Below are 26,637 nucleotides of genomic sequence, written 5' to 3'. Positions count from 1 at the left end.
CTATTTTTTGTAGTATTATTATTATCAACCGATGCTACCTTAGGCTGCACGGCAGATAAGAAGAAGAATGTACGGCGTTTGTCTTACATCCATCCTCATGTAGAATTCAAATAGGAGTCGACTGTGGAAGGATGCTAGTTTCTCGGCTTTATTAGAAACTAGCTGTGTTAAATCGTGAAGAATGTGTCTGTGAGAGGATGACGAGCCCAGGCAACAGTCCCAAAGACGTCCTTGTAACGTGTTTGGAAAGCGCGCTGTCCACGGTGCTGAAATCTGGTTCCTGCCTGATTTTCTCAATGGGCAGCGAGCACAGGACTTCCAGCCTCTCCCGGTACTGGCTATTTGTATAAAACACGATTGCTTGAGACATTTTAAAGTACCTGGCTGCTCCCACCAGAGCTAACCACATGCACGGTGGGACAATTCCCAGTGGATAGCAGTCCGGTTAAGCTACTACTGCCTCCTGATCAGGTGGGTGTGAGTTAAATGCCTTGCTCAATGGTACATCGATGGTAGCTATAAGAGAGGCATGAGTACTGCCAGCTGCAGGAATGTAAAAGGGCGTTGATGGAAAGGAGCATGCGTGCTTTGCAACTATTCCCACATACCACTGTAGCACATCTGGCATCGTTTCTCTCAGCTTACATGTCACAGCAGCTTGTCTCATTTCTCTGCAGGTGCGCGAGGATATGCCCCGGGTGTCGTGCTTACAGATCCTGGTCGCTGGGATAAACGTGGATGTAGCCTATTGACAGACAGCAGATAGTATGCCTGCACAGTTGGTACGCCTCACGCAATGTGGCACAATATGGCACGCGTAAAGATGGGTCTCTTCGCTCTCCTCTGTCTCCCCACGTTTTTCTTCCGTGTCCTCGTGCTCTCCCACAGCAGCAGCATCAATGAGCGGTCGGCGGTGCCTCGCGCCGTGGTCCGCTCCGTGGCTCGTATGGATGGAGACGTGATCATCGGTGCGCTCTTCTCCGTCCACCACCAGCCGTCTGCGGAGAAAGTGGCTGAGCGGAAGTGCGGGGACGTCCGCGAGCAGTATGGCATCCAAAGGGTGGAGGCAATGTTCCACACGTTGGACCGGATCAACGCTGACCCGAACCTGCTCCCCAATATTAGCTTGGGCTGTGAGATCCGAGACTCCTGCTGGCACTCCTCTGTGGCTCTGGAGCAGAGCATCGAGTTCATCCGGGACTCACTCATCTCCATCCGGGATGATAAGGACGGGTCCAAATGGTGCATTGACGGCACCCCGTCCCACCAGCCTCCACCGTCCAAGAAACCCATCGCAGGAGTGATCGGACCGGGATCCAGCTCTGTGGCCATTCAGGTGCAGAACCTCCTGCAGCTCTTCAACATTCCGCAGATCGGCTACTCTGCCACCAGCATCGACCTGAGTGACAAGACTCTGTTCAAGTACTTCTTGAGGGTCGTGGCCTCAGACACCCTCCAGGCCCGGGCCATGCTGGATATTGTCAAGCGGTACAACTGGACCTATGTATCTGCAGTGCACACTGAGGGTGAGACCCCTATCACTGTCCTCTCTCCATCAGCCATGTTGTCTGTTAGTCTGGTAGTGGATGAAAGTGAGTTTATAGTGTATGTCCCCCATCATCGATTATGGAATCTTAATTACCCATAGCATCACTACAATGTTCTTGTTGATTGAAGTTTGAGAGAGACACATACATTCCATATTTTATGCTATTATTTTGAAAATAGTCAGGATTATATATTATAGACTTTATAGTCTTGTTGGGAAGAATTTTTTGGTCTCTGTAAATTATATTGTGGTCTAGACCTATTCTATCTGTAAAGTGTCCCGAGATAACTTATTACTATGATTTGACACTATAAATAAAATTGAATTGAAATTGAGTTGCATTTAAAGAGATTCTCGGCATTTGATGGAGTGACTTAAAGTTGAGATATACTGGGAAACCTGGAAAGATAATTACATATTTTGTAGTAAACCACTGGCTTATAAAATAATAATTCGATAAAATGACAAACAAAATGTGCGTGGACCAACTCTATGTACAGTATCTGCCTGTCTCAGTGTGTGACTCTCATGCTTTTTAGAGCAGACATGTGCAAACGTACGTATATCTTCATTAGGATTTTTATGCAGTTGTCTGGAGTTGGAGGTTGTATGGACATTGCTTCAAGCATCTTCCCACACATCCTATGCATCATCATACATATGTGTTTGCATTTGTTAAATAACCTGCACTAGGATATTGACTGTAGAGTGTACGTTGAGTAAACATTGTCTGGTCTCTCCTTTTGTTTCTTTGAGAAATAGTCTATATTGATTGTGGAACCAAAGGTGGAGGTTCTTGGCTGTGTTATTAGAGTCCTCAAAGGAAGTTTTAAAAGTCAGTATCCAGCCAAACACACGAGGGACCATTTAAGCATTAACAATGTATGTGTATCTTTTGGAAATGTTAAATTAATTCCATGGTTAAGGCTGGGATGAAAAATTACATGAATGTTTTAAATTTCACCAGATACATAAATGTCTTATCTCCACAGAAACCCTAGCAATAATAGCATTCAGTTTTTTACCACTTTTTTCTTTTTGATAACTCTTATGCTAATTTGTTCAGCCTAACAGCACAACAGTGTATTATGTTGGAGACATGAGGTAAAAGGAAGAGAGGGTTTGGGTAGAAAGAGTAATTACTGTGAAGTGAATTATGTCTAGTTTTTCATTGAAGTCTTAGTGAAATACATTCATTGATGTGCACCCAAAATATGACTGACAGGCGACATTACCCAGGATCCCCCCCTTGAGGAGCTGTGGACTCATGGGGAGTGTGAAACATTTTTGGAAAGTCCTATTATAGTCAGGTGTTGGAGCAGGGCTTTGACACAGGTTGCTATCAGATACTGTAGATGAAGAGAGGGAGTTAGGGCTGTAGTACCTGGGGACATTACTAGGTGGCGTCAGCTGTCTGACCTTCAACATACAGGAGGTGCCTCTGGGACTGAAGTCATAATTTAAGAGTAATGAAACAACAGTCAGGGGAAGAATGGATTTGATTGCCAGCAACATAATTTACTCAACAGGCTACAGTGCAAGTGATAAAGTTAGGATACTTTACAAAAAAGTTTAAAGTACAAACTTGTAAGATTTAATTGGAATTAAATTAGTTTTTTTTTCTTTTACAGGCAGACATTCTGTAAATGTAAATCCTTACACTGACTATAGGTTCAGTTTTGTCAGAGACAACAGAGACGTTTGGAGCCACAGTAAATGTTTCTAACTGAGACTTCACATCCTAATTTGGCTGACCTTTGAGTAGTCATATGTAAATCCACTCTATCTTTAGTTATCTCTGAAAAAGTGGTCACGACTGGCTTAAGCTCATGAGTTTTCTCTCCCCACCACCTTAGACAAGTTATGAATGCAGCTTGTTCCCGTAGCAACAGCTACGGCTGTGAAATTGCATAAATGATCTGTCCCGATTATCATCAGTCTGGTAGGGATACTCAAAGCAGGTTTTTGGTAGTCACTGTCAAATGGGCTGTCAACTAATGCACCACCACCCACCTGTCTCACAGTCTAGATGGAAAGAGTAAAATAATTGGATATCATTATTTCCATTTACCAGTGGGGGAGTGAAATGAGGCAACTGAAAATATCATCAAAGGACTATTGGAAAACCAACACATGGGCCCATTGTGTGCCAGAGTAAATGCATTACTGTGATGCCTTTTTCAGCTGCTTTATAAAGCCATGCCACACACAGATAGAGTTTTCGTTTTTCATCACTCATATAACGGGAAAGCGGCATTAGAGGCCCCCAGGAACCTGGCCTCTCAACAATGCATTTGCACAACAAATGTTCTCAGATTGTTATGGATAGGGGCTCCTAATTTCCTTTTGATAAAATGCACACACACACGCACGCACGCATGCACGCGCACACAGATACACAGACACATGTTCAAGCATGCACAAGTGATTGGATTGCCTGTGTAATCCAGCTCTCATTCTAAAGAGCTGTGGGCTTTATCAACAATCCAGATCGAGGAAATAGAAGATTTAGACTCACACACAAACAGCTTTGCAGGGCCCTTGATTGGGATAGTGTGCAGTTAAACAAGGATAGCTGTCATCATCCCTTTTGGCTTTGATTGCAATCAGTAGCCAGTAAACTCTGTGACACTCATTAAGAGAGGATCAGACCTTCATCTCAGTCAGGATTTGACGCACTAAACAAAATCAACATCATTGTAATAATTAGAAATGTATGGTTGAAAGCATTTATGTTTTCGCAAGTAACAAGGCATGTAATGCTTTGTTATCACTTATAATAAGGAAATAATGCCCCATATTTTGAGCTCACAATTAGTGAAAATGCCACAGCCAGTGTATTATCCATATCCACAAAGGCTAATTTAAAAAAAAACGGTGAAAATACACTTTACAAGGATAGTGTTTTATTGTTTAATTCCAGTAAGGTCGGAATGTTTTCCATCTGAATTCTCACTATTTAATAATCTTAATCTATTTTCTTCATCACCTACAGGAAACTATGGGGAGAGTGGCATGGAGGCCTTCAAGGAGCTGGCCTCTCAGGAAGGCTTATGCATCGCCCACTCGGACAAGATCTACAGTAATGCAGGGGAGAAGCACTTTGATCGCCTTCTGAGGAAACTACGGGAGCGTCTACCCAAAGCTCGTGTAGTGGTGTGTTTCTGTGAAGGCATGACTGTCCGAGGTCTCCTGATGGCCATGAGGAGACTGGGGGTGTTCGGGGAGTTCCTCCTCATCGGCAGGTATGGATGTGGTTTTTATTTTACCTTTTGATTCACAGTTGAGAGCATCTCGCTGGATGGCAAGAAATCATTTTACAGGCTGGAAGGCTGGGATATGCTGTGTTGTCTTCTTGATGTACATGTCACCAAGGCAACCAAGAAGAATTAGACCTCATACCATTAGCACTGAATAGAAATGTCCTCCAGCAATGAATAATTGGTATTTCTGTCACAGACACAAAACTAGAGAGGGAAACAATACCTCTAGTCCATTATCTCCCTTTGGGCTGTCTCTTATTTGCCTTTTTAAGTAATTCTGCTTTTAGCAATCAAAGATATGCTCACACACATCTATTTGTGCATGTAAAGACCATATTGAATCAACCTGAATTGTAAAGATCTAATTGATTTTCACTCCATCTCTTCCTCTCCATTTTCCCCCTCTTTCTCTATCTGTTAGTCAATGTTGAGTGACAGTGACTGACTCTAACTACGATCTTAGTCATTACAAAAGATCAAGAGTCGTCTCACACACTTATACAGCGGCACATTACACCATGAAATAGCCCTGAAGGAACATTCACACTTGTCAGTAAAAGTCAAAGAAACCTTGATGCTACTTTTCAGTTCATCCGTGCAATATTTTCCCCCAATCGTCTATTGTAGGGCAGTTGTCCACCATGTGTTTTTTGAGGAGGAAATTAATAAGACAGCGAACGATGACTGAGACTTGTAGCCTAGCTAAGCAGTATTCGTTGGAGATTTGCATGAACACTGCGTGAGTGCAGGTCAAATTCTCAGGAAGAACCTGAGAAACAAAATACAGTACAGTAACTTCCATTTTTACTCTTTGTTTACTCATTTAATTGTTCGGATTTTGGCTCATAGCACCCTGAATGTTCAAAGACATTACATACCTAAAAAGATGTGCATGCGAAAAGTAATTTTATGATGAAGACTTATGGGCAATTTGTTTTTGAGCCTTTTTGTTTTTTTGGGCCGCATGAGTTTTTAAAAATGCACAGTCTGGAGTAATATGTACAATGCATAAGATGTAAAAGAAATATTTAGTTTTACCTGGTTAAAGAAAAGGGTACGAGATGAGCAATTCAATGTTTAAACTACAATAATGTGTAAAGTATTAACAGCAGGTTTTTAAAGATACAGTGGTAGTCTTGCATTATGTGTGTTGAGGTTGTTGTCTTCCTCTTCAATGGATTTCTCCCCATGTGTTTGTTGTTTGTTAATAAAAAATAGGTGTGTTTAGAAAGAATAAATACAGTAAGATTTTTACCATTGATGTTCAAATTAGATCGTCAAAAATGATTTATTTGGAGTCAGTCATTCTGTACGTACACCATCCTGATGCTGGCACTATGTGTATTAATCCTCAGCTAAAAATAGTCCCCAACAAATGTGCTATTTACACCTGTTGGAGTAACATTTGCCAAAAAGGCTGGGTAACTTCAGGAAGTCAGCCTCTTTTTAAAAAAAATGAAAAAAGAGAAACTATATATTTGTAAGCAGTTCATAGATTTCCATCTTCAGTGTGAACCAATTGGCTTTAAACTGAGGGTAGGGTAGGGAAGTCGGAAAAAATTGCGGTACAAATTAACGTTTTTTTTTTTCTTTTTGTTTCTTGTTAAATAGCTACAGTATCTAAAATATGTGAGCAACGACACCTTGTTGTGTTAGATAATATCTGACTTAATTTCCTTGTATGTGCCTAACACACATAAAGAAAATTTCCAGTCTAATAGACACTTTTCTATTGGCAGCCACAGAAGGATTTGTTTCTTGTCATTGCCATTATCCTTGAGGAAGCCTTTCTTATAATATCTCCCAGTGGTAGAATCAAAGAGAAGACAAGTGCTGCTCTTGGCAGCCTCCGTTTATGTTATATGTGTTATATTCGATGCATACGTGCATATTTAAGTTCTTGGCAGGGGAAGGCACTCTTTCTTTTCAGATGCAGAACATGCCTTTTAAATTATCCATTATAATGACACTAGGGTTACATTCCTTCCCATGTCTCTCCTTTTCTTTTTCCTCTATAGGAGATGGGAAAGTGGGTCTTTTTTTAGCTTTTGTGGAAGTCTCCATGGGCGGAGGAAATGATTTTGGGTCAGAGAGAGAGAGAGAGAGATAGAGAGAGAGAGAGAGATAGAGTAAAAATTATGTTGGGCCAACACAGATGCCAAACCATGTGTGTGTTTCCTGGCATGTAGTGGACAACTGAATGAGGCTCAAACAGGTATAGTCTCATCAAAGGGGAGCTTGTTTTCTCTTAATTCATGCTTTCGCCTCTAAAGAAGCCTCTTTTGTGAAGTGTGTGTGTGTGTGTGTGTGTGTATGTGTGTGTGTTTGTGTTGAGTAAAGTACACAAGGATAGACAAAGAGTGAATGAAATAAAGTGCCAGAGCAAGAAGAGTACTAACAAGCCAATCTGTTGTTCTTACATTTAACATCTAACGCACTGGCTCTCTTTTATTACTTCAAATGCCAAAGTGTGTTGTCAACAAAAAGATAATAAAAAGGCCACTGAAAGACAGACAATTTGCACCTTTTTGTCTTTTGCACCTTTTTGACTTTTATGCTGCTGTAATCAATATTTTTATATTGACAATGCATTAAATGACTGTTTGTGAAAGGGTCACTCGTACCCACAGAGAATTATCTCTGCAGTTCCCCTCAGCTCTATGAAGCGTTTAAAGGTCTTTCACTGTTACAGTGTTACGACAGTACCTGTCCAGCACCAAACAGACAAAGTTAGCGACTAGCTGGTGAACATGGAGCGTTATTCATTGGGTGGCCAGAAACACAACTCCAAATTAATGCTAATGTTGCTCTCTGTCTGCTGGATGTATAAATAGTCAACTGTTTGCTGACATCACCATCATCATCATCACCACCATATCAACTTAAAATGGTAATACTATGTAAATGTTGTGTTTACAGCATGTTTCCACTGTCTTAGAGTTGCTAAAAATCAGCTAATACTGGTTTAAACAATGAACTTGTGCTGTCTGGTGCTTGCAGATTTTGTTCAATCAAGAAACACATACATATGTCATAATCATAATTTCCATTATTTTTAAACTGTTCCCGCACACTGACCTGATGAAGGTCTGAGACCGAAACGTTGTATTTTCCTAAATGAATTATTGCTTGCGTAATGGTCAGTGTGTGGGATTTTCTCTAAACAATTTTTGATCTGCTGCTTTTGATCGTGTCCTGCGCACCTGCCCAACAAAAGAGGTGTGCAAAAAGGTTTTCTTACATTATTTTAAACATCAGCACTAAAATTTCACAACAGTGTACTCTCTGGTATCACAACAGATCACAATTGGGAAGGGTCTTAATATAGGCCGCATTACATTTAGCATGAGTCAACTACAATGATGATAAAAATTAAAAGTTGACTTTTTACCCTGAGAAAAGTCATCATATACATATTTAAAACCCACATGGCTACAGTCATGCCAGAACAAGCTAAATGTGCCAGGAACAGGGTGATTACAACATAACTTATTAACTTTCGATTACAATATTCCCATCAGTCCAATCGGCGTAATAACTTAAATGTCAAAGCACCATACCAAAATGCAATGTTTTTTTTCACCACATCTCATATGTGAAGATGCTCATAGAACACCACAGAGGCAAACAGAAACACTATACAGCAGTAGCTACATAAACTACAAGTAGACATGCTGAGAGTTTTCGATCCGAGAGCTTTTGTTTTAGCTCTTCAGCTAACCTGCTCTTCAGACGAGGGCCAGGTGTGGCAGCGTGCTCGACCCACTTTATCCCTGACCTGCAGACTCTACTCTGCGTCACTTCAACACTTTACATCTACTCTGCTTTGCTATTGTCAGTCAACAGGGCTCTAGTCTTTTTCTCTCTGTGATGTCATTTATGATTTTGCCAATAAGCGCCTCGATTACCCTACAACTGCACACAATCACATGAGAGGCTACATTTATTCCATGCATACACTCCATACATAGATTATCCACTTCATTTCAATCAGAAATACATTGATTACCATCTTCTTGTTGTGTTCAAGTACATTTCAAAGTGATTCTGTTACATCTGCTTAGGCACATGGATGTAGGCTTAGTCAGAATGGAGCAGGAAGCACAGGAAGTGTATTATATAACCTCAGTTATTTTTTAAGAACACAAAATTATTGTATGGCTGCGCTGGAAGATGGTTGGTGAGCAGATTAGGATAGTCAGTCAATTCTGCAATAGGAAGGTTAAAGATAGAGAGGAGTAAACTTTTGATTTAACTGTGGAGTCCTGCTGGTCTGTCTTCAGATTAAGGCGGAGACCGCATCATGAGAGATTTAACAAAGACAGACAAAGAGAGATGAAGGTAGAGGCAGAGAGAGACAGGGAGGAGATAAGAAAGCTAGGTTGGGAGTAGATTGTCACTGATCTGGTGAAAACCCAAGTTTTAGGTTTTACGTTGAAGGATGACATGCTTCTCAATAGGCTGAGAAATTCTTCCACTTCTCAGGCCCATAAAACAAGACCTTTTGGACCCTTGTCTATCAGGAACAAAGGTACAGTAGAAGTAGCATGGCGTTTCCATGGCACCACAACACCTCACATGGAGGAGTTTGAGATGGATAGATGGGTCAGTAAAGCTTTGTTGAAACCTAAAGTCAAAACTGTACTAATCAATATTTTAATATATTACGTTGGATAAAACAGCTATGTGTGATGTGAGAGGTGATGCTTGTATGCCTGTACGAACAAATGTCATTTCTAGCCACGGTTGTTTTTAGCACAAAAACCTAGAGAGTCTAAAGAGGCAGATATTTTCCTCTGGAGTCGGTAGAAACAAAAAAAAAACAGAAACAGAGAGAATATTGGACCTACATTCATCCGGTGGCCAACTTCAAATGAATGCTAATGTTGCTCTCTGTCTTCTGGATGTTTGACTAGTCAACTGTCCCCATACAACGATTCGTAATATAACCTTAAAAAAGTTATGCAACACGAGCGATCATTGGAAAAGTTTGCGGTTTGGGTTAAAATAAGTACCTTTTGTTATGTAATTTAAATATGTGACGATAGTTACAGTAAGTACGTAAATGATGTAACAAAAGTAAGTTCAAATATACGTTTTGCTTTTACACAGGACACGGACAGCGGTCTCCTGGGTGAAAGCCCTGTGTTTGTTTGACCTATCCCTCCCTATGCAGACTTTGTTGCTCTCTATACTTCATCAGCCCTGCCCATCCTGGCTCACCATTACGTGGGTTATATACAACTAAAATAGTGGATTCTTTTTGGTAGGTATGAGTATGAACAGTAAATGAGAACAGCTTGAACAAGTTCACCTTAACAAGTTTGAAGTTTGTTGTGCTGCCCTCCAGTAGACAAAAATATCATGCAGGTTTAATAAAGTAGTTAAATGCCAAAACCTCAATATAGCCAAAAGGTTATATGAATCATTTTTGTAATGTGTTATGGTATATTTGGTATGGACAAATATTCTCACCCTGCCAATAGGTGTGTCAGATCAGTAAACCCTCATCTATGTTGTTTTGGAATGCAAAAAAAATCTATTTTGTTGTCTAGTTTGGAGGACTTGTTGCATTATAACACATTGGATAATCTCATAAAAGCATTGTCAAAAAAGAGATGTCATCTGATAAAGCTTGTAATTGGAGCCTGGGGGAGTTGATGTATTTGTACATGTACAGAGCATTTTTTTAAGTAAATGTTCAAAGTGTTGCTTTACCTTTCATAAACTATCAGAGGTGTAATTCAGCATATGGCAGTTCCATGACAAATAAACCTTGCCAAAATAATTTATCACATAACGCCTTTACATTTTTTTTTTCTCAAATCTTCTTTGAAGTTGGTATAGCTTTTCACCCAATGCGTTTAGGACATAACTCAGAAATCAGTCTCACCATAGGGAGGAATCATTTTAATGTCCACTGAAAAGCAAGCAACAGCTACAGGAATGTAATACACACTATGAGCTGAAAATATGTATGAAAATAAAATCATTGTTCCACTTCATTCTCAGAACAGCCTGTCTTTTGAGTCCAGCCACACAACTTATAGAGGAGTAGAGTTATTTCCCATTAAGCTTCATTGGTTGAACAGGAAGTTAGTGTGTGGACCAGTGTGAGCTACACAGACTGCCCTTGATGCAGTAAAATGGCCACAGACTCCATGCCTGTTATTTGACCACAGAGAGCAATACACACAATGACTCCCAGGAGATTGCAGCCAATATTATTACAGATCCACCCCCACCATGTTGCTGTTAGTGAGCTGTGACCAGTGCTCAAGAGCGTCTTTTTGCTGAAGCAGTTAATGTTGCACTTTAAAAAAAAAAAGCAATCCAGGCACCAATATTTGGCCCTTGAAAATCTGTTAGGTACTTCTAAATCTCCTAAAGCAATATATTTGTGTTTTACAGCTAACTGTATAACCAATTACATAACAGATGTAAATGTAAATGTACGAACAGCTACAGTATCTGATGCACATTGGGCACAGTATTCATCACTGGGAGTCTAGAGTATAATCATTAAGAAGTTTAGAACAAGCTCTCTCTCCCTGCCAACAATTCTATCAGTAGTACCATTACATACCTATTTTTAAAATCCCTGTGGCTTCTTTGACATTTGTGCTGTTAAGTACACCAAATCCAGCTACATGTAAAACAAAAATTTACGAATCTTTTTACTTCATCTGTAAATTGCAGCTGTGGCTATTGAAGACAGACAAAATACTCAAAAGAATGCACAGATTTTGCAAAAAGGCCAAAGAAAAGTGTCCACAATTTCTTTCAGGTCTCCAGGTCATGCTAACTCAAAGTGAAGGTGACACACGGCTTTACTGCTGATAGCTGCGAAATAGGAATCATTCATAAAATGGCTTTTCAAATTGTTAGTGAATGTAACAGAATATGTGAGCTGACAGGAATGCAGCCATGACAATATCTGGCAGTGTGTGTTTTAACTAAAATTTCCCTGAGGCAAATCCCATTAATTCTCTTGCAGTTAAACTGAGTATTACAGTAAATATCTGAATACTGACTACATTTCCACATCCTCAGTGATATAAAGAAATTGCCATGAAATAGTTTTTTCAGCCTTGAAAGTTAGATATACATGTATTGTACAGTGTCTTTTGTTATCACTCCCTCTCTGCCTGTTCCCCATCACCAAAGTTTCTAAATAGCAGCAGGGAGTGAACCCACCTACCCATTTTCCCGCCTGCTAGCTCTCTTGCAATTAGCAGTATTCACTTTCTCTCTCTCCCTCTAATGTAGCTTGAATCATTTGCATACGCTGCTTTTCCACATGTAACACTAATTTCTGCCCCAGTCTTACACACACAGTTTTGGTCTGGGTCCCATTTTGAATGCTTGCTTCTTGTTTTATTTCATTTTATTCCTGACAAAATGGACACTGAGACAACGATGTAGATGTTCTTGTGTTCTAGGCTTGGCAGAAGTCGTTAGCACGGTATGACTGTGTCTTTTGAGGTGCAAAGAAAGCTGTGACCCCATATTGTATGTGTCGCATGCATTTCTGCATTTGGCTGTCCTATTCGATTTCCTGTAACAAGAGGACTCAGGTTTTGCTCTGAGCTTGAATAAATGAAACGTTTAGGGCGCCAGAGAGAGAGAGAGAGAGAGAGAGAGAGAGAGAGAGAGAGAGAGAGAGAGAGAGAGAGAGAGAGAGAGAGAGAGAGAGAGAGAGAGAGAGAGGGGAGTTGTGGTGCTACACATTTAGCTGCCTTTTTCCTGTCATCTCTAAGGCTTTCATCTCCTACCCATCTCAGGAAGGAGAGCGCGGAGGATGTGGAATTTTGCCTATTGACTTGCAAGTAATTTGGCAAATACCGGGGCATGAGCAAAAAGAGACCTTATCTCTGGCAACAGCACTGGCAACAACGCCATCTAGAATTGTAGATGTACAAGGGGTTAGGACTAGATTTTTGTTTCTCGGCTTTGGTTTTATCCATCCTTCAGAAATTCTTCTGAATCAAACGTTAAAAGATATATTCAGATTTATGAAAACTGTTTGGATAACAAGATCAAGGAAGTTTGAGGTTGCAGAAAAGGATCTCCATTTAGTAGTTGATGGACAATTTCAAGCTTTAATGCTTTATATACTACAGGACTGTGTTTAGCCCCAATTTACAGGCAGGTTTTTTCTGACCATCTACAATTCTCCTCTTCCCCTTTTCAGGATTATCTTGAGATGTCTGTGGCGTGATCCCCATAACCCCCAATGTGCTACACTCCCTTGCTATAGGCTCACTCTCCAGAAACACACTGTCTTTTGTTAAGATTCCAGTGAGAGCACAATAGCGACTGATACATTATGAATGTAAGGAAGAGAGAAAGTGTGGTGGGCGGTACAGGGGTGTGCTGGGACTGAGACAAAAAAGCAGATGAGGAGTGATGTCGAGCACTGAGCCTCCATCTTTACGTTATTCTCTCTGTGCGACATTATTCTGTCCTTTTGACCCTCTGCACGAAAGCAATCTTCATACAAGTTTAGTGAGAGTTTACTGGGGCACGTCATGCAGGAATTAAGCTCAATATAATTCTTGTTAGCAGGGCAGGATTTACTGTACCTCTGAAATGAAAGGCTTGTGTGCTGCTTGTGCTACAGTCACCATGGAGATTTTGTTTGGGCTCATGACAGAGTTGGTGTGATCGTCTCACTGCAGATCTGTCATTCAGTCTGTCAGCAGGGCTCCAAACACAATAGTCCCTTCTTGGGAAATATGGCCGACATCTGAAAAATTCCTCCCAGCAACAACAGCAACAAAGATTGTAATTATAAGATACGGACACACTGTCTACATTCATTCAGTCATGGAGCCCTGCTTGCGTTACTCGTACACACGTGGCTCTGGAAAGTATATTTAAGTTGAGTCGGGATTCATGATTGCATCTGTTTGTCTTCCATTGAGCAATGGAGCACAATAAGCTGCATATGAATATTTATAACACGCCTCTGATGTTAATTGAAAGCAGCCACACATTGTCAAGGACATCTCTCTCTTTCCAATTGATGCCTTGTGTTCCCTTATGCAAGGGGATGGGTGAATGACATTGGAGTGATCAAAAATAGCACACTGGCTTTGCATCTGGACATAGATGTCACATCCTGATTCACAGAAGCTGAAATGCTTTCTTGTACAAACAGCTAATATTGAATAACGTATGAAAACGTGCAAAATTGAAATGACAAACACAACACATCAGTTAGGATCTGCAACAACTGAATAGTCCTAAAACAATAAGAATTGAAATAGAAATGAATCAACAATATTTTTTAATAATCTAATTGTTTGTTTTCATGCAAAAATCCCAAACATTCTCCGCTTTCAGCCTGTGAGGTTTTCTTGCTTTTTTTGTTTGTTTTACATTATTGTTAATTAAATAAACTCAAATTTTGGACAGGTGGTCGGTGGTCTTGTGGTCCTACTAATATAACATAATGTTAAATAATGCTAGAGTGCACAGCGAACCCCAGATGCAGGAGCAGGAGAGGCAGCTTCTAAAAATGTAGGCTAATGATGCAAATATACCCAAATCATCAAAAAAATGGGGTATAGCAAAAATGTGTACAATTATATACATACAGTAGTCCTGTTTACAGTAGGCTTCAGTGTTTAGTAAATCATTTTGAAATAGCGGGCATTATTTTGTATCAGTTGTGCTTTAGGTGGAGCTGTCATTTTTTGGTCTGTTTTTGTTCAGGTGGATATTTGCCTGACAAAGACTTTGCAGCCACAAATGTTGCATCATTACATTTTTGGGAGTTTGCAAAATTCAGTGAACTTCCACTCATTTTCATTTCTAACATTTTATAGACTAAATGATTCATTGATTATTTAGAAAACAAGACATATTTGTAAATAATGTAAATACATCTTTGACATCAATGAAGTTTATACCTTCCCTTCCTTTAAGTGTAACTGAAAAATGGATCTTGTAGTTGTTATTATTGCAATAATGAGCAACAAAAATGCCAAAAAGGAACATGGAAGCATTTTAAATGTATGAGGCCTTAAACAGCCGTGCTCTAGCCAACCTTATGTAACGATTTTAACATTAAATTGACCAACTGATGATAACATTCTGTCATCCATCAGTCACTGCTACGGCTGATATTACATGCAGAGACGTTAACATGAGGTTTAGTAGTGGATTGACGTTCCTTGGTGCTAAAAAGCAAAAAGGATTTTCTCCCAGCAGTGTTTCCTGTCAACGTAGAGGAGACTGATCTCCCAACTCAAACTGGGGCATGATGAATTAGTAAAAGCAGCTTGGATGGGCTTTTAAAGGCTCCCCGGCTCACCCAGGGTCCTCTGTGTCACCTCAAGAGAGTCATGCTGCTGCCGCCATCTAGCTAACAAGTCACCACCACTTCTGTTTTAACTCCAGAGTTGCAGAAATAATGGAAATGGAAGAGAATGGGAGTATATGGAGAGAGAGAGAGAGACAGAGAGAGAGAGAGAGAGAGAGAGAGAGAGAGAGAAAGAGAGACAGTTTTTGAGATGGAGCGTTAGTGTTTGGCTTACGAGAGAAACCCCTGTATGAATATTTCTTCCACTGCCAGAGCAGTTTCTAATTAATTAAGGATGTTGTGCGATCATAATAAAGATACATGTAGAACAGAAAACAAAAAGAGCTCCTATTGTGTGAAATTCTTGCTCACAATTATGTACTGTGGGATCTGAGAGCTTCTTCCACCACTGAAAATGAGATGATTGGACAATGATCAAAAAGAGAAAGAGAAACAAGAAGTTATGATGGGAGTAAATGAAGTGTTTGTGTGTGTGTGTGTGTGTGTGTGTGTGTGTGTGTGTGTGTGTGTGTGTGTGTGTTTTAAGATCAAAGACCTATAGCCTGATTTTACTTTTAAGAATAATGTAATTCTAGCAATTAGACCGGTTGACATTCTAGTGAATGACAGACAGATTAAAAGTTTTTTCCATTAACTACCTGAACTTTTATTTCACTCGCACAGAGCAATTAGGAAACTCTTGACTACCCTATCCTCCTTTCCTCTTTTTAAAGTAACTCTTCTCATTCATCCTCCAGGGGAAACAGCGCATGTGATTAAATCTCTGCCCTGCCAATTAATTCATGGCTTCATAAATATACAAATGTGCTATCAAACTGGAACTAGATCATCCGGGAGAGTCGGGAGAGCTCTCAGTCTACTCACTTTTGTATACTACTCTATAAATTATCCAGCTGTTGGCATGCTGCAGCCCTCTAAACAATGCCACACATCATCAAGTCTCAGTAAATCATCCACATACGCAGGTCCCATTATTAAGCATGTGGCATCAAAGTATTAGCATCCTGCTGACTTTACTTGCAGAGATAAATACTGACTTAAATTATTCAGTATTTTGAAAGTTGATGGTAAAAGAGAAATTAAATTGACTGTCAGGATTGGCCTCAGTCTTGTGAGTTTTACTTGTTTAAATCCACTGTGCCACAAATATATTTGTACTCGTGCTGTATTTACTTATTTACTTAAGTGTCTAAAGTAACATGGGCACTGGACACTGTGGTTCATGGTTCACATCTACCAACAGCCAAAGTTGGTTTCTTTTAACTATGACACTAATCTTTCTTTTCAATCATGTTTTTTTGTTACCGGATCAGACTAATGTGTGATGTAATGTGAATAGCTTTTGTAACAGTCATATAGGTCACTTTGGAAGGTTAAATAAAAACACTCATACATTGAAGGGCAATGACAAATGACCTATTTTACATTTTAGGTATACATATTGTTGGATTAACCATAAGTATTCATAATGTTTGCATTTGTGATCCTTATTACTGCCAATAGTAATTGGTATTCAGTATGTTGCCTTGCATCACAAACCTCAGCTTTCTTAAAACTAATGAATTATTTTTTTTAAATACGTCAGAGGTATGCTCTGTTTTATATCTCAGATCTGCTGCCTTGTCTGTCTTCAGTACAACGACTCCAAAACTAATAACATACTTGAACAGCGTTGACTCCTTAATCCGCTTAAACAGGTGTTCCTCCACTATATCTGACTCAGGTTGTGTAATAATGGGCCTTCCAATATGCAGTGTGAAGCTGCAGAACATTGAGGTGACATTAAATCAGATTTTGTCCCATTAGGCGTCTTTCTGATGGCCCAAGAGTTTTGATGAACTGCTTGGAGTTCTGCCAGACAGCGTGATCCTGAGAGAGGAGAGCAAAGAAGAGAGAATGTCATTTTTCTACATCACAAACTCCACTGTGAGAAACAGCCAAGCATGTCTTGCACCTCACTCTCTTTATCTAAAATACAGTCTGTTTTCCACTGTTCTGTCAGAACAAATACGTTAAACTCAGAATCGTATTGAATAGACCATATGATATGTAGTTACCCTGTCAGTTAAAGTACGTTTATGATAAACACTCGGAAGAATTATGCACATAAATCTATACAGTTAGTATTGTATGATGTGTGCTGTATTGTGTATATGTGTGTATGTTTAAATATACAAAAGAAAGCAGGAGGGACAGAGACAGCATTCACTTGGAACTAATTAAGGAAATGTGACTAGGACCAATGAAATCCACGTGTTTCGGACTCTAAACTCAATTAAGAGAGTGAAAAGGATAACTCAGTTGAATTGTTCTTCTTAAATATATAGCAAACACTTTAGGAGCCAAAACGGGCAGATATCCTTATACAAAGAATAAGACATAGGTTACGTTGTGATCTAGACCCTATTGCTGTAACTTTGTCCTCTCAGCATTACCAAACATTGTTCTTGTCTTTAACAATAGTTGTTGCTGACAGTAGAGCATACATGTATAATTGAATGGATCCTAGCCTACTTATTTTACACCATTTATTAAAAAAACAAACACATTTTTATCAATTCCCTATACCTTTTGCTATAAGCCATACAAATCTGCACATTGGTATCAATTATTATAATTATTATTAAGTTATCTTTCCAATGCATTTGTGCAAAGATGCAAGTATGCATTTTCTTAGCTGCATCCCACATGCCAAAACATATCCAGCTGGCTCTGATTGAACTGTGGAGGAGGAATAATTTAAAGACAAATCTCTATCAAAAGAACAACATATTTGCTTACTAATTTTTAATTTGCATTGGTTGCATTAGTGGAATGCAGTTTTGTATTGCAGGTGACTATTAAATGTCAGTTGTGAGAGTTTCCTTCCAAAGCTAACGATGAATTGATTCTACTATAAGTACTGTCTCTGTAGCAAAAGCCTGCAGTGTCACGAGATCACACGAGAATTGCAGGATCACAAAATCACACAAAAATCCATCTTGTCAGGCTTCAAGTAATGCATATGTGTCCAAACCACTAGCGCTTCAGACCAATCACGTCCTTTGAGGAGCAACTGGCTAGCTACAGGCGTGGTTTAGGTGTGCGTGATGACTGTTCGTTCAAAACAACAGTGGCAGACTTGATAGACAGATGATTCATCTAATCTAAAAGTTAAAAAAAAGTATTTTTTGAAAGTGTCTGCCCTTTTTTCAAACAGTTTCCAATGATGGCTTCTCAGATGGTTCTGTGTAACAAACAATCTGTCAGGTTAATAGAGCTCTATTGTTGTCCAGAAACTATTAAAAACACACCAGTGACACAACTGTTTCAGTGGGTGACATGTTCTTTCATTACCATGAACATGGGCACTGTAGTTTATCTTGAGTCAGTCCTTCATACATCATTCTGGTGCTGTAGGTACTTGTTATTGCACCTAATGTGTATTCCCCAGTGGCTGAAAAGAGACACCATCAAATGCACTTTTTGCTTTTGTTTAAGTAACAGTTGCTTAGAACTACAGTGCCCAGCTGTTTTAGGAAATGACATAGCCTTTTTTAAGATTTACATCTTCAGCAGGAACCAATGGGTTTTGTGCTAAGTGTCACAGAAATGGTAGGGAAGTCAGAAGACAGCTTAATACATGTTGATTTTGGCACTGTCAAGGGTTTTGTTGACAGTGAGAGAAATATAAAACAACACCAGCCCAGAAACTTCTAGATGATCATTTCAATACTGGCTGTCTCCTGATGCCCAATATATGTAGGAATCCATATGTTTTTTTTAGCTTGAGCAGGGATATACATATGTTTAAAAGTTTCCTCTTTACATTCTCACAAATTTGGTTGAATGTCTTCCTTTTTTTGACTGAAGGTAATTGTGGACATAAAAGGTCCGAGACTTTGACCTGCATACACACACACACACACACACACACACACACACACACACACACACACACACACACACACACACACACACACACACACACACACACACACACACACACACACACACACACACACACACACACACACACGTCCTTGTCCCTCACCCAGAACATCCCATGTGTGCAAGATAATTGGTTCCATGGTGAGTCATGCCTAATTGGTGTGGAGCTGTCAATAGCATAGGTATTTCAAAGCAGTAGCCCGAAGCCCACATTAGAGATAGAGAGACACAGAATGAAATACAGCCGGAAACCCCACATTGACTCAGATTTAGAGAAAGGGCACAGCTCAGACTGTTTACCTGTTAATTTGTTTTTCAGTGTCCCCTTTACTGATGTTTTCAATTTCTCTTAGAGCCCACTGGCAAAGCTGTGTGTCCAAATTGGCTTGGTAAGGTAGAAATTCTCGCACAGAGGGTTACACAAGCAAACAAACAAGCAAGCTGAAGGGATTGTGTAAAGCCTACAATTACAGTTGAGGCACTAATGGTGAGATTTCCATCCTCTTTAAATTAAGGATTGCTGCAGTGGACTTGAGATAAGCCTCTAACCAGTGCTGCCACGCTAATTTAACATCGTACAAGAGTAGAGGCCGTAGTCGACCTGCTTGTAGTTGAAGCTTATTATTTAAATGAAAGCAACACATGACTTAGAGTTTGGGTTTGTGCATTGATGTTGTTCTGGCATTACATTTGCTGTTGTTTGATAGAAACGTTCTCATTAGTATCCATCTGAACACAGACATAACAAACATCATTCAGCCCACAGCTGCTCTACTTCTGTATTGCCTTTTACTCAATGATACTGCTGCCCTGTATGTCCAAATGGCTTTTGCATGGTTCTGTTTTCATTCTGCTACTTCCTCTATAATCCAACTTCCCCTTTAGAGGTGAAAATTACTTTTCAACTGATTCCGTTCAAAGATTCCTAGTCACTGACAATGTTTGCCAACACATCACCATTCAAATCCACAATCAGTACATCGATCAGTGAATGGATCACTGTTCATACAACAATAAAGGATAAAGGATAACTCATTTAATTAAAAAACGTTTGGGTGAAAGAGGTGAACATTACTTGTTAACTGATTCTGTTCAAAGATTCGTGGTCACTGACAATGTTTGCCAACACATCACCATTCAAATCCACAATCAGTACATCGATCAGTGAATGGATCACTGTTCATACAGCGCCTATGTTCAGTCTTCAGGTCATTTATCAGTTCAGTCGGTTGCTGGTACAAGCTGTTCAGTTCAGTTGGGTACAAAACTAGGCCTATGCAAGAAATGTACCATACATTAGCTAGGTATTAGGTTAGTAGCTCAACAGGTGAGTATTTGCAACAGAATTATAATATCTTTTTAGTTTTTATTAGTCTTTTAAGAAAGTTTTAATAAGGGCTGAACTGACCAAGAAACTTTGGGTCGTTGTTGTGAATCTGTTACAATACATTCTCTAAAAACTCTGAATAAAGCCCCTCTCATCTGTTTTAATTGGTATCATAAATTTGTATCATAAATTGTAACACCTTCCTTTCTAAAGATTTATGTGAGTGAATCTACCTTGAACCAATCCAACTTTTCTATGAAGCCTCTTTCTTATCTATCTACTGTCATGTCATCAAAGTGAATGCAGCGATTGTTATAAAATATATATATATTCTTGTGTATCTCATTTAACCTTTAGAACATTGTAAGCTGAACCCTGCTTTGTGTCGTTTTGTTCAGCGAGAACTCGTAGCTGCTTTCACAATCAACTCACAGAGGTCAAGCCAGTAGACGATAGGATACGAACCACAGAACAATCGTGATGGGATTGTTTCATGACAGTCACCAATGAGGGGAGCTTGCCTGCTCAAAGCTACACATTCATTCAGTAACAGTTGTGATTCAGCACATAGTCAGTTTCGTTTAAAGATTGTTTCATTTGTTCGTACATGAACTGAACACCTTTACTGCCCTGTCCCCCTAAGAAGAGATAGAAAATCATCAATAGAATAGAGAATCTATCATTCAAAGTACAGCTGCATAAGTGGAATCTGTTTTGTTAAGTTGAATAGTTTTATGGGCATGTCAGTCTGAATCAGCGGTGTAAATCATAATTACTACAATCCAATATAAAAGACTTGTGACAGTAACATGAGAGTGCCTCTCATTCTAAATGTTGACAATGTTTTATTCTTACTTAAAATATTTTTTTATAATATTTTACTGCCCTTCCCCTGCGATCCTTATGTTACAGCCTCTTCTTTTTTCTCTCTTGCTCCTGCAGTGATGGGTGGGCAGACCGTGACGAGGTTGTGGAGGGTTATGAGCAGGAAGCAGAGGGAGGAATCACCATGAAGCTGCAATCGGAGGTGGTCAAAACCTTTGATGATTACTACCTGAAGCTGCGCCTGGACACTAACACCAGGAACCCCTGGTTCTCTGAGTTCTGGCAGTACCGTTTCCAGTGCCGCCTCGAGGGCCACCCACAGGAGAACAAAAACTACAAGAAAGTCTGCTCCGGTGGGTGACAACAGAGAAATGTATATTTTGTTTATAAACAGGAGCATCATACTCTATTTTTTAATTTTTCTGTCAGTGAGAGTAAAGGGTTACATTTGACCAGAGTGCATAACTCATGAATAATAACAAAAACTGTATTTTTTTTCTTTCTGTTTTCCTCCCCGAATATTCTCTCCCTTTGCTCCCAAAAGGTGATCATGGTAAATTGTGCTCTGCGCTTGTTAATGGCATTTAAATAACAATTCAAAATTACTCACAACAAATCCAATAAAAAGTAATCAAATCAACAATGCAATTTAAATGACATTAAAAAATAAATTGCTCAGCATGCTTTTAATCAACTGATAACTAAAATCAATTAGTGGCTTGTACTGACTGTTGCTATCTCAGAGCAGTACAGTCGTAGTTGCTTTTCTACTTCCGCTGTATCACACTCTTATATACCTCTTTTATTCCAAAGACCTTCAAGGTGGTAAGTGCATTTTTTCTTGCCACTACTATGGTAATGCTTTTATCAGAATTGCACCTGCACTCTGTGAGCATTTGACTCCTCCAAGACAGGAAGAGTTTGACTAATGCTCTCTTTAACACAAGACTAAAAACTGCTATTTCGTAAAATTGTGAGATGTCTTGATCCTGGCAGTCACAGGCTCTCGGCCAGAGCGAGGATTGCATTAGTCAAACTCTGATGTGGAGCACTGGGCTTGTTTATAATGTATGAGGAATAACAGGAAATTGGCCTTACACTTTGAAAACTGCACAAAGGAATGGCTCACCCAGTACACACTGTTCACCCAAAAGGCTGAAACACCTGAAAAAGATGTTGGTATATTGAAATAGATCACACCTTCTGATGTATGTGCATGTTGATGTATATGATGTAGAGTTGTAGACAATACATATCAGGATTTTAAATGCACTGTCTTAGGGGGCAAAGAAAATGGAAATTTAGTCTTAAACTTTGGAAGAAATATTTTCATACAAGGATGCAAAAAAAATTTCTACTTTTATTTACATCCTCAAAAACATTAAGGTTTGACTGTGGGACAGTGCCTTTAGAGGGCTGACAGTGAAGTACAACTTGCTGTTCACAGCCTTGGATTTTCCCAGACAATGGTTGTTCTCTACATCTGTGTCCTGTTGAGCTTTTGGACATCATATTGTGATTTCCTTGTATGCTAATATATTTTTCTGCAAAAGAAGGTTCTGCTTTGCAATAGATTTTCCATGTCTGGTTCTAATTTAATCATGCATTGTGGAAAACACAATGGTTCTACAGAGTAACTGCAGTTTGAATATAGCACAAAACCCCAGACAAACAAGAACGTTTTCTTCAATTGTAAAAATTGTATAAATGTTTCCATTATTTTGATACCATCTTCTTTTCCCCTCTAACAGGAAATGAAAGTCTGCATGAAAACTATGTTCAGGATAGTAAAATGGGATTTGTCATCAATGCCATCTATGCCATGGCTCATGGCCTCCATGATATGCACAAGGAGTTGTGCCCAGGGCAGCCAGGGCTCTGTGAAGCCATGGACCCCATCGATGGCAGCAAGCTGCTGGACTATCTGCTGAAGACCTCCTTCAGAGGAGTCTCTGGAGAGGACATTTATTTTGATGAAAACGGAGACACCCCAGGAAGGTAAGAGGATGAGGAGGTGGTAAAAAAACATATAAAAATAGACATTTCTTATCACCAGGGTGGTTATAATCTGTGAATTTCTCCCATCTAACATTCTCCTACTCACTAGCATGCATGTACAAGCACACATGTGCACTAATCTTGAGCACAGAAGGATGTAATTAGTTTGGACTGGAACAGATTCAGTGGATTGTCTGCTGTGGCAGGCACTTTCATCTCTCTTCAGTCCAACAGACAGCATTTGACAGTCAGAAAACACAGCGTGTCATTCCTCCGTCAACTAGAGGTCAATTGGAGCACACCCTGGTTCAATATAAAGATGAGGCCACAGTGTGCACTGGCATGAGCTCTTGATGTTACACTAATGGGGTTGTAAGCTGTTTAAGTGACTTTGGTAGGTTTGCTAAGCTGCGGAATCGTTATCATTATATTACCTGTCACTCTCTCCTTCTCCCCTCCCTCTATATCTCTCTTTTCCTTCTTCTGTCTTTCTTTGTTTGTGATCTTTAACTCTCCTCTGTTGTACTCCGTCCCCTTCTAGTCTTTTTTTTCCCTTTGTCACTTACTAAACTTGTTCTTGTTCGTTGTGGTCCTCTGTCCCTCCCTCTGTCCATCCAGGTATGACATCATGAATCTACAGGGTGTGGGTGATGGTCGCTACGACTACATAAACGTGGGCTCCTGGCATGAGGGCATCTTAAACATCGATGACAACAAGCTGTGGTTGAACAGCAGTGACATGGTCCGTTCAGTCTGTAGCGAGCCTTGCTCCAAAGGACAGATCAAGGTAAGGGTTCAAATCCTCCAGCGTTAAATGAACTCCAACATTGTTAATTTAGTCTGAAAAACCTGAAGTCTAAAAAAATCAATAATCATTAACAGTGAATAATTTGCTGTGTGACTCTGGGGTTCCAAAACTGTCTAGAAGTGTTAATTCAACACTGTGCCAGTGTATAGAAGTAAATACCAGCAGAGCTTATTTAACATTGATTCTGTTTTAACTAGCTCATTTTCATTGCAACAAGGAGATGAGTTTGGCCAGGCTGACTCACACTCAATGAGTTTCACAAAGTGCTAGTGGTGTGTCTTAATTCTGATACCTCGTCAGTTAAGGTACATGTATTACACTGTGTACACTATGTACTCACTTGTGTAGTGCATACATTTCGACAGGGTAGTGTTGAGTGTTGTCTCAAAATCGTGCATGACCCCGTAGCCTATGGACTGCTCAGAAATGGAATTATTATTATTAATGGTAATTTGCATTACCGCCACCTATTGTTGTCCGCCAAAATATATACTGGCTTGTTTTCTCACTATTCAACTACAGTATAGAGGTACTTTTTGAAAAACACATGTATAAATTACATTTGTATAGTTCGGTGTTCACCATTTCAGTCACAACCGCTGCAGCTTCCTCCCCCACCATTGTCACAAGTTTGAAAATATGTTTGAGGTCCCCAGGGACGTAGCACAAAATTCTGGGACCTGTAGAAAGGCATTTTCTATGGGCCCCTGCCCACATCCAAAGCTGTTCATTCTAGCATCTTTTGGGGTACTCAGTCCCCTTATCACCCCTAGTCCGACACTCCTGGTGGTCCCTTCTCCATAGCAAAGATAGCGACCGTTGAGGGCGAGTGGTGTCTAGTGTTCAATTTTGTACTCATAGTGCACTGCATTTGGCCATACTTTGTCAGGGTGAATGCACTATGTATTCAAAATAGCAAGTTTTAGTACAGAAGTGCACATTGGTCTTTATCAATTCCAAGAATGCCGACACAAGTGGTATACTGGAAAAATGCTCTCCTCCAGTTGTCTTAGAGTAAAAAGTCTCATAACAAGACTAAGAGTGTATACCAGTACTAGCAACTCTCTGAGGCTGTACAGTGGTGGTTTGAGATAAATGCTAACATCAATATGCTAACATACTCACAATGAGATGCTAAAATGCTGATGTTTAGCAGGTGTCAAAACAACAATTCTGTGTTTTGTGCTGGACTGTTTCTTGGAAGGTAGTTTTTTCTACGGAATGTACATATGAGACATGAAGTGTTAATTTAGCTTTAGAGGTGCTGGTAGGGGGATTTTGTTACCAAGCCAGGCTAGCTGTTATCCCCTTTACAATAAGATTAGTTAGCTGCTGGTGGTGGCGTCAATGGTGCTGTATCAGTGTTCTCATCTAACTCTTGGCAAGAAAGCGAATAAGTCTATTTCCCAAATTGTGGAACATCATCAAAGTTATTACAAATAATCCTGAGAGGAACATATATGTATATCTGTACAAAATGTGATGGCAATCCATCCAAAGGTTTTTCAGATATTTCTGCTGTGACCAATGTGGAAGACCGGCTAACCAACCAACATAGCCATCAATAGATCCACACCGCTAGCATGGCTAAAAATAAGTGCAATAAGTTAAGACAGAGATAGTTTTTCCCTTGTGCTCTCAAAGAACTTTTTTTTTCTACTGGTAACTGTGTCACTGCTTAGACGTGATGTCCCATTCTTGCCATGAATCTCGACTCTTCCCATTTGTTCTCTTTGATAATTATCCAACGCATCCTCAGTTGCCAAGTAAACTTTGGGGATGTTAGTTTGTCCTACATTTTGACATCCTGCTTCATCAATTAAATATTGTGTACAATGCTTCATAAAGGAGAAAATAATTTACACAGGCACATGTTTTCTCAATCTAATTCAACATTAAAAAAATAAAATCCTTGTGCTTTTCATGATTACTTATGAGAAGTCTTATCAGTCTAAATTATGTAACACACAATGAAATAAGTTTGCACAAGGTGAACAAATCATTTCCTTTGCCTTTCACCCTATCTACCTGAGGAGAAAGGGAGTTTGGGACAGTAAATAATAAAAAGTGGTACTGAGCCCAGTTTGAAGAAATGCCCGGATTTGCTTCATCTTGAGACAATTGTTTTCACTCTTGCTATACCCTAAATCCTAAATGAGGGAGGCTGCTGCTCACGCTTTCCCCTCTATCTGCTTTGTTTCCTGCCCCACTTATCACCCTGCTTTACATATCACAGTGCTGGTAATAGTGTCTTAGGGAGCAGAATGTAAAAGCAGCTGGCCTTGTTTTATGTCTGGGGCTCAAGGAAAAAAGAAACTGCACCAACATATCCTCGATTACTTATTTATGTTGCTTTGGGTGTAATGTGCTTCCTATCACTGTTTGATTACTGTTGTGACTGGTTACTAAGATGTCTGTGACCCCCTCATCGTTGATGTCTGGCCTCTCTGTGTGCAGGTGATCAGGAAGGGCGAGGTGAGCTGCTGTTGGATCTGCACCACATGCAAGGACAATGAGATCGTCCAGGATGAGTTTACCTGCAAGGCATGTGAGCTGGGATGGTGGCCCGATGATGACCTGGAAGGTAGGAGAATCAAAACCCGACAC

General features: G+C 39.8%; 1 protein-coding gene across 5 annotated transcripts in view; it reads left to right on the top strand.

Annotated features, from left to right (window-relative positions):
* The window catches only part of grm1a (glutamate receptor, metabotropic 1a), a 33,682-nt gene that overhangs the window by 496 nt on the left and 6,549 nt on the right, over positions 1 to 26,637 (top strand). For 2 of the 5 annotated variants that reach the window (XM_039781831.1, XM_039781836.1), the window contains exons 2-9: positions 678 to 1,526; positions 4,545 to 4,794; positions 21,342 to 21,577; positions 21,769 to 21,777; positions 22,038 to 22,049; positions 22,976 to 23,222; positions 23,841 to 24,009; positions 26,488 to 26,614. In XM_039781831.1, the coding sequence (XP_039637765.1) occupies positions 797 to 1,526; positions 4,545 to 4,794; positions 21,342 to 21,577; positions 21,769 to 21,777; positions 22,038 to 22,049; positions 22,976 to 23,222; positions 23,841 to 24,009; positions 26,488 to 26,614 (1,780 nt within the window). In that variant the 5' untranslated portion in view covers positions 678 to 796. Of the gene's footprint in view, positions 1 to 381; positions 472 to 677; positions 1,527 to 4,544; positions 4,795 to 21,341; positions 21,578 to 21,768; positions 21,778 to 22,037; positions 22,050 to 22,975; positions 23,223 to 23,840; positions 24,010 to 26,487; positions 26,615 to 26,637 lie in introns of those variants that run through there. The other 3 variants (XM_039781832.1, XM_039781834.1, XM_039781835.1) reach the window with 3 other exon arrangements.

This window comes from Perca fluviatilis, chromosome 18 (genome assembly GCF_010015445.1).
Source record: "Perca fluviatilis chromosome 18, GENO_Pfluv_1.0, whole genome shotgun sequence".
NCBI classification, from domain to species: Eukaryota; Metazoa; Chordata; class Actinopteri; order Perciformes; family Percidae; genus Perca; species Perca fluviatilis.
This window is presented reverse-complemented; position numbering and strand designations above follow the sequence as displayed.